The sequence below is a fragment of the Mus pahari genome, chromosome 9 (genome assembly GCF_900095145.1).
Source record: "Mus pahari chromosome 9, PAHARI_EIJ_v1.1, whole genome shotgun sequence".
Classification (NCBI taxonomy): Eukaryota; Metazoa; Chordata; class Mammalia; order Rodentia; family Muridae; genus Mus; species Mus pahari.
The window spans coordinates 42587876-42596708 of NC_034598.1; the positions used below are offsets into that span (position 1 = coordinate 42587876).

The 8833-nt window shown below is 50.9% G+C and overlaps 1 protein-coding gene across 3 annotated transcripts; it reads right to left on the reverse strand.

Moving 5' to 3' along the window:
* Positions 1 to 982: 982 nt before the first annotated feature.
* Lrrc3 (leucine rich repeat containing 3) lies at positions 983 to 2773 on the reverse strand. Of its 3 annotated transcripts, none has more exons than XM_021205568.2 (2): positions 2661 to 2773; positions 983 to 1996 (listed from the first exon to the last, which is right to left on the reverse strand). In XM_021205568.2, exon 2 carries the CDS (start codon positions 1862 to 1864, stop codon positions 1091 to 1093), a length of 774 nt encoding a protein of 257 aa, XP_021061227.1. In that variant the 5' UTR covers positions 1865 to 1996; positions 2661 to 2773; the 3' UTR covers positions 983 to 1090. The 3 variants fall into 3 exon arrangements, with proteins under 3 accessions (XP_021061227.1, XP_029398294.1, XP_029398293.1); XM_029542434.1 differs by lacking the exon at positions 2661 to 2773 and adding an exon at positions 2495 to 2651; XM_029542433.1 differs by lacking the exon at positions 2661 to 2773 and adding an exon at positions 2448 to 2651.
* Positions 2774 to 8833: the final 6060 nt, after the last annotated feature.

Sequence of the window (8833 nt, forward strand, 5' to 3'; positions counted from 1 at the left end):
AGCACACATGCACGCACACACGCTCACACACACACACACACACACACACACACACATTCTAGGCTCATTTACTTTTCCCAGATACTCAATGACAACGTAGCTTAGGGTATAAACACTTATACAAAAAGAAGTCGAGTTAGGTGGCTAAGAACATCTACCCCTGAAGATGAAATAATTACAGGTAAGAAAGTTGATCAGTGAGCTCTGGGATTTCTGCGAGGTGAAGAGGAGATTCTTGTTACAAGAGAAAAGCAGTGTTCCTGTTGACTGGCATGGCAACCTCAAACTTCAGTCCCTCCTCCTTCTGAGAAAACAGCTGCTTTAGATATTGGCAGTAGAAAGCAAGGCACAAGAGCCGCCGAGATTGACAGGTTTCCACTGCCCGGGAATGGATGGAAGTAGCAGAAGCTGGGGCGGCCCATAAATGGTCTAGCAGCTGACACGGCCATGGTGAGCCCATGCTGGACCTTTCTCACATTTCTCCATTTTCTCCCTCTCGGTGGACTGACATTTTGGCACAAGGGCAACTAAAGAACTCCCAGGACAAAGGTCAGCGCAGGCCAGTGCAGGCAGGACTTTGCACTGACCTCTCTGGAAAGGTCTAGATTGCCGGTGCTTTGCTCTGGGAAAGGGCAAATAGCTCTGCGTTCAGATGTACTGGGAGAGCTGGGGTAAACAGAATGAGCCATTCCCCGGGTGGCAAAACTGCTGGCGCCATCCTCCCCGCCAGGGCCCCATCCTTGCGTGCACAAGTATTCACTTCCCACAGTACGATGTGGGAAAGGGAGGTTGGCAGATCAGACGGCTCACAGACCTGTACCACAAACAGCCTGGGTTTAAGTGCCAGCTGAAGTCAGCCTTGGCAAGGCGTTCCATTTCTCTTGACCTCCATTTACCTACCTATTAAGATGGGTAAACCCCCTGCTACAGTGTTAGGCAGTGGCTTCAGGGACCAAATGCCAGCTATGAAAGTGCTTTTGGGGGGCTGAACAGCTGCAATGCACCTCCCTGGGGACACAAGAGCACCATCACCTCCACCTGCTGCAGAAAGACAGGGCAGCCAGGCTCAGTGGCCCACCGGAGGTGGGTGCTAGGGCACGGGACTGAGAGGCTCCTTGGAAACTGGAGCACTGGGCAGGGACTTCAGGTACTCCAGGTGTCGTCTGGCATCTTCCTGGTTGTGGCGTACATAGTACACTACGTAGGCAATCACCATGGTAAACCAGCCGAACATGGTGACCAGCATGGCGACGTCAGTAGTCTTCCGGTGGGTACTGCAGAAGCTGGCACCTGAGTCCAAGACTTGGATCAGGGGTTTGCCCACAAACTGCTCCTGTGCCGAGGTGTGGCAGGCAATTTCATCCACGGAGTCCGGGTCCAGCTTCAGTTCCCACAGGGCCTCCTGCAGGGCACACTCACAGTGCAGTGGATTGTGGGACAGGCGGATCTTGGCACTCAACTTGCCCAGTGCGTCCTTTGGGATTCTTCGGATGCGATTGTGGGATAAGTCCAGCAGCCGCAGGCCCCCAGCCAGACCTGAGAAGGCTGCTGGCCCAATGGCCTCAATGGCATTATGGGACAGGTCCAGCTCCCTCAGCTGGGGCAGGTGTTGGAAGGCTCCGTTGGGGACTCGGGAGATTCTGTTGGCGTCTAGTTTCAGAAGCACCGTGTCGGCTGGGATGTCCCTAGGGATCTCCTGCAGCCCTCTTGAGCTGCAATGGACAGCCAGGGCCCCGGCATGGTCAGGGCACTGGCAGGCCTGTGGGCAGGAGGCACCTAACCGTAAAAAGAAGAGGATGAAGAAGCAAGACCCCTGGGAGGGGGCCAGTGGGGATGAGGGGCTCTGCCTGCCCCTGGGGCCCATATTGCCTCCACCCGACCCAGGTAGCTCTTCTCCACTGGGATGTGCAAGCGGGTGTCCTTCCTCACGTTGCAGGCAGTCATCCAACACAAACTCTTGTGTCTTCGCCTGCTGAAGAGCTTAGTAGTCTCAATTCTACAAGAAAAAAGGGAAAGGGAGCTGAGGGTGACCACCACCGCACATTTCAATTCAATTTGGGAGGACAGGTCCAGGGAGGAAAGGAGTCATAGGCACACCAGGTTTGAGGCAGGGCTCCAGGCTATCAAACATACCTGCTTTGTAACTTACTCTGGAAGATTCCCAAGGCCACCCAGAGAAGCACCTCCCAGCTAAGTAAGACATCTAGGGCTGACCAATGGCTGGAGACTGGCCCTAGCTAGGTAGTTACAGAACCCTGTCCTAGCCTCTGGTCACCCACCCATAGCTGGGGACACAAGTCTGGGCGGAGGCCCAGGGATCCATCTCTCTCTCCCCTCCCCCAGCTCCAGGCGCGTGCTGGCGGAGGGCTTCCCTCCCGATCTGTGCAAGCCAGGTCGGGCGGGGCAGGTGGCCTTGTTCGCCAGTTTGTCCCCAAGCAGTCGGCTACCTGTGACACCTTAAAGATCGCGGTCATCAATAGAGCTCGCCACGCACCCTGAAGCAGCAGCTTCATGCCCGAGGCGCTGGAGACACAGGAGAGGAAAAGCAGCCCCCTGCGTGCGGCCGGGCTGGGCGGGAGCGGCAGCAGAGAGCAGGGCGGCAGAGCAGGGACATTGGAGCTCCGCGGGTGGGAGGCCACGCGGGCGGATGGGGGCTTTACCTGAGCGGCAGCCGCTGCTCTGCGCCTTCCGAGCTTCCCGGAGCCTGACCAGAGTCCTCCCGGCGCCGCGGCGACCCCGCCCCGTGCCCACCGAGCGGCCAGTAAAGGAGGGAGGCGGGCAAGCCAGGGAGGGAGAGGCGGGGGCCTCTGCGATAGGGGAGGGGCCGGCAAGAGGAGGGGCAGGGTGGGGCTGAGGCCAGAGGGGCGGGGTTTGTGTGTTGGGCGGGGCCTTGAGGGGAGGGTTGGGAGAGGAGAGATAGGTGGAGAGGGGCCTTGCGATAGGGGCGGCGCCGGTGAGACGGGGTCCTAGTAAGGGACCTTGGTGTTCTGTGCGTTGAGGGACCGGGCGTAGCTTGTTGTGGGTGGGAGGGGCTAGGTAAGGGCGTGGTCTGTGTGCTGAGGGGCGGGGTCTCTAAAGGGCTGTCATGTGCGAGAGGCGGGGCTTATAGGAAGAGGGGCTAGGGAGGGGAGGGTCCTATTTGAGGAGGGCCAAGACCTTAAGGGGAAGGGCCAGATAGGTGAGGGGCTGGGTAGGGGCTGGGGCCTGCGAAAAGAAGAGCTGAACAGAGTTCATAAAATCCTACGGGGCGAACACCGAGGGGGGAGCCCAAGGAGGGGTGCGCAGGGTTATGGGCGAGGTTTGTGTGAGGGGCGGGGCCTGATATGTAAACTACACTGACTGGGGCGGGGTGTGGGCGGGGTCTGGAGGGGCGTGGGCGGGTTTAGGTACCGGCTTTCTAGGGCATTGGTAAGAGAAGTGCCCGTGGGCGTGCCACGTGGCCAAGCCCCGCCTTGAGCAGCCCCACCGCAGGACTGACGCCCCTCACCCCAAGTCTCAGGTCTAAGGTCCAAGAACACCACAGAAAGGCAAATGGGGGCGTCGACGCGGGACCTGATCCTCAGCGGGAACCTATCACCACCGGCCTCAGGAGGACCCCAGTCTCCCTTTGTCACCTGTCTTCCTCGCGCCGTAGAGTCTGCGTTTCCCACGACTTCCATAAATGGCCTCCTATCATTTTCTCTTGCCGCCTCCTCACCACGCTGAGTGGCTCCCTAGGTCCAGTGTGCCAGTTTCTGTATCTGTAACCTGTTAGGCTCCGGCTGGGTTTTAATCTGGGACTCTTAACAGAAGGTCCATGGGAGCGTTGTGCAGCAGCCTTGAGTGCATACCCTGAGGGGCAGTGTCTGGAGCGGGGTTGGCTCCGTGTTACACCCCACTGACAACACAGGCACATAGCCAACAGCTCCTGGTGGGCCAGTGGCTCTGATTGGGGACACTCTGGGTGTGGAGCGGTGGATTGAGCTGTAGTATGGGTCTGTGTCACCCCAGAGGCTCATGGTGTGCTCTTGTTTGTTTCCTGTCTGCTCCATTTCTCTGCTTTTCTATGATTTGTTTGTTTTCTTTAATTTTGAGTTGTGAGAGTTCTCTGGAAACACCCTTCTTATCAGACCCATAATTTGTAAATATTATTTCTCAGTCTGTGTGAACTGTCTTTCTATTCTCTTGACAGTTTTCCCCACAGTTGGTTTTTTTTTTTTTTAATTTTGAGAGAGTCTAACCCAGCAATCTTCTTTCTCTGGTGGAAAATGATTTTGAGGTATCTTACGGAAGATGTCTTTGTCTTAGGTAAAAAGCCACAAGGTCTGTGGATGTAGTGATCTACATTGAGTCTTGGTTTGGAGTCGATCTGGGTAAGCAGTGTGTGAGACATGGTAAACAGCTCATTTGGTCTGTTGTTGGGAGGAACATCTCTAGTTGCTGAGACTTTTGTTTGTTTGTTTTGTTTTGTTTTGTTTTGTTTTGAGACAGGGTTTCTCTGTGTAGCCCTGGCTGTCCTGGAACTCACTCTGTAGACCAGGCTGGCCTTGAACTCAGAAATCTGCCTGCCTCTGCCTCCCAAGTGCTGGGGTTAAAGACGTGCACCACCACTGCCCAGCTGAGAATATTTTTTTTTTTTTTTAGTTAGAAGTGGCTGTCAGATTATGTATATGTATATATAATTATTTATTTAATGTAACTATCTTCAGACACACCAGTAGAGGGCATCGGATTCCATCACAGATGGTTGTGAGCCACCATGTGGCTGCTGGGATTTGAACTCAGGACCTCTGGAAGAGCAGTCAGTACTCTTAACCCTTGAGCCATCTCTCCAGCCCTAATTTTTTTTTTTAAAGTCTGTTACCATTGGATTATAGCAACTGATCTTCAAGTGTTAAGTTGGCCTGTGTTGGGGGATAAAAGCAACTTAGTCGTGATGTTATTATCTTTGTATAGTAGCTGAATTACTTAACCTGTTTACAAGTGCCAAATTTTTCCCCTTAGCTTTATGTTTTGTATCACTCAAGAAAGTTTCTGTCTCCCCCAAGCTACTGCAGTGGTCAGTGTAAAGGTAAGACACCCCCGTAAGGCTTTCAGTGTCTGTGAATGTGACTGCCACTGTTCTCCTGCAGGACCCCTCCCGTGCCCTGTGCTTTCTCTCTGATAGTTTGGGAGAGACATGTATTGGTCAACTCAGATCAACAATTTTTGGTGTAAGCGGCTTTTCCACTGTTTTTCTTTTCCTCCTTTGGTTTCTTCTCTGATTGTGGTTCTGTCTCTTCCCTTCACACATTTAGCTTCCTCTGCCCTTCCTAGTTTCCTCAGCTAGAGGAGGAGCTCCTGGGCAGTGTTTCCTGTTCCAGGGTCGGCACTTCCTGTTGTCCTGTTTCTGCTGCATCCTAGGACTTTGATATTTGTGGGGGTTCTTTGCCTTATAAAATTTAAAATACTCTATGACCTCTCATTCTAGTTTTTTTGTAAATATTTATTTATCTGTATTTGTGTGGTGAGGCGAATGGTACCCGAGACTGCGGAGGTCAGAGGACAACTTGCTGTAGTGAGAATTTTGGTTTCTTAAAAAAAAGTAAAATAGCTGGGCGTGGTGGCACAAGCCTTTAATCCCAGCACTTGGGAGGCAGAGGCAGGCGGATTTCTGAGTTCGAGGCCAGCCTGGTCTACAAAGTGAGTTCCAGGACAGCCAGGGCTATACAGAGAAACCCTGTCTCGAAAAAACAAAAAAACAAAAACAAAACAACAACAACAAAAGTAAAACAAAATAAATAAATAAAAATAAAAAACCAAACCCAATTATGTGAATATATTTTTTTGTTTTAATCCCAGCTGAGGGATAAGAGGCTGCTTCACAGCAGGTGATTATGATTTGCCTCCTGCCCTGGCAGGGGTGTGATCTTTGCCAGAGGGGGGCTATGGCAGCTGCCTCTCCCCCTGCCTGCTCCCCCTGCCTGCTCCCCCTGCCTGCTCCCCTTGCTGCTCCTGGTTGCTGTTGTTGCAATCCTGCCTATAAAGACTGGACTTGCCCCAAAGAACCCAATGCCCCTAACCAGCAGGAAGTAGCTTATTTTGTTGGCTGAAAGAGATCTACACCCCTCCCCCCTCTGACCTTCTTTCTCTCCTACCTAGTGTTGGGGTAATTGGAAGGGATTGGGAAGGAATAAAGGTTGAAAGAGTAGTAGATGTAAGAACCCAATAAAATAGCTAAAAACAAATATGCCAACAACTTGCAGAAGCAGGGTCTCCCCTTCTACCATGTGGGTCCTAGGAATCAAACTCAGGTCCTCAGACTTGGCAGCAAGCACTCTTTAACTGACGAGCCATCTCACCAGCCTCTCCAGTTCTTGTTTAACAGTATGTCACTCAATTCCCAGATGTTTGGAAATTTTCCAGCAATCTGTTATTACTAATTAAATACATTGTCAGAAGATATATTCTATATTTTAGGTCCTCTTAATTTTACTGAGACCCATTGACGGTCCAGAATACAAAGAAGGTTTGCATGCGCTCAGAACATGTTTTTCTGTTGCCCAGTGGGGTGTTCTGTGGTATGGAGGCTGCTGGCTACATCACAGAGAAGCTTCTGGAATTACCAACTTGCCAATTTGCTCTAGTAATTACTGAGATGTGGGGACTGAAATCTCTAGTTATAATCATAGATTAGGTCCACCAAGATGGCTCAGCTGGTAAAGACACCTGCTAAAGCCTGATGGCCTGAGTTGAGTCCCAGAATCCCCAAATAGGTAACAGGAGAGACCGGTTTTACAAAGAAGCCCCCTGACCTCCTCATGTGCACTGTGGTGTGAGTACACACACACACACACACACACACACACACAGAGCAGTAAATAAAATGGCTTCCGGGAGGTTTGTTTGTCTCAAGACAGGGTTTCTCTGTGTACTCCTGTCTGTGCTGAAGCTCATTCAGTAGACCAGGCTGGCCTCAAACTCAGAGACTCACCTGCCTCTGCCTCCCAAGTGCTGGGATGAAAGTCATGCACTACTACTACCCGGCTAAAAATAAAATGTTAAAAAATAAATTTTTACAAAATTGTAGATTTTGTGTTTTGCATGCATGCGCACCTTGTCTATGTGACTGTATGCATGCTTACATGAATGTGTATGTGAACCCTCGTGTGTGTATGTATAGACTGGAAGCTGACACTGATGTCTTCTTCATTCTCTATCTTAGTGTTGAGACAGTATCTCTCAACCTAACTTGGCTAGTCCAGCTGGCCAGCAAGCCCTGGAATTTCCGTCTCCACCTCCCCAGCACTGAGATTACAGGCACAAGCTGCCATACCTGACTTTTTTAAAAGATCTGAACTCAGTGTCTCGTGCTTTCGCAGTGACCACATTACTCACGTCCCCCACCCCATCAAGAGATTATTTTGTTCATTTTGAGCCCTTCTGTTCTGACGGCATGTGCTCTCTAGACATCCACCTTCTGTGATGGCCAGCTTCCATTTGGTCGAGTTAGAGCAGGATGTCCCAATCTGTCCTTTCCTGTCATATGGTGGGGCTTTCCATGTCAAGCCTCAGGGTCCCACAGTGCTGGACCTCTTAAAACCAAGCAACTCCACAGGGAAAAGCAGAGGCTCTAAGAAAGGCCCCTCCATGGAGCCAAGTGTGCTGGTTGCTCTTCTCCCTGGTGAACAGTATCTTACAAGTGACTTAGAGGATGAGTTTTCTGGTTCATAGCTTGAGCTGCCATCTGGGTGGGGAAGGCAGGGTAGCAGGTGCCTGTCCCTAGTCCAGAAGGCAGAATTTGTTCAAGACTTGCTTACTCCCACCTTGGAGAACCAGGAAGCAAAGGGACTGACTGGTAGCATTCAAATGACTTTTTCCTTTTTCCTCTTTTATGCTACCCAAGTCCACAGCCCACAGGGTGGTGTCACCCGTACCCAGGGTGGGTCTTCCTGCCTCAGTTAAACTCTTTGAGAAACATCCTCAGAGACATGCCCAGGGGTGTTCTTCAGTCTTCTAGATGATTCTAAGTCCAGTCAAGTTTACAGTGACTAGTCATCACAGAGTTTATGTGATCAGACAGTAGCTACCCAGTGAGAAGGGTACAGCCTTGCTCTGGTGATGTCCTGCAGGTATAATGTTATTGTGCACTATGTAAAGATTATCCTTGTATTATTCAAATGCTTATTTCTGTGACACTGTATCTGGTTGCAGTCCTTATTCTAAGAATCTCCTGTCTCGATGTTGTGTAAACATTGCTCCCCAATTATTCCCTGATTGGTCAATAAAGCTAGCTAATCAGCTAGTGACTGAACATGGAAGAGAATAGGGCTGGGTTTCTACCCAGGAGGGGGGAGGAGGAAGAAGAGGAGGAGGAGGAGGAAGAGGAGGAGGAGGAGGAAGAGGAGGAGGAGAGAGAAAGCAGGCCCAGGACAGATCATAAGAAAACACCTGAAGCAGAGAAAACCATAAAATGCAAGTAGCACAGGGATTTTGCTTGGGAGGTAGCCAGATTAGCATAGATTAAAATAGAGTAGTAACTGCTCAGTTATTGTGCCCTCAAAGCTGTAAAATAAATGTAATAGCCCAGTCTTAATTATTTGGGAGCCAGCTGGGTAAGGGGAAAACTGTAACACACCTTTTAAAATGACATTAAAAATGTCCTGTCCAGCGAGTCCACACAGCTGTAAGAAGACAGTTGACACACGAGAGCTGAATACACAGGATGCTCAACAATGAAAAGGTCACTGCAGACAGTAGAAGTCTGAGGCCCTGCTGCAGGTGGGGGAAGCTAAGACGTCAGTGTCAACCAGCCTGTGTCAGTGTAATGAGATCCTAAGACAAATGACAGCCAGGAGAAATTCAGAGAGAGTGA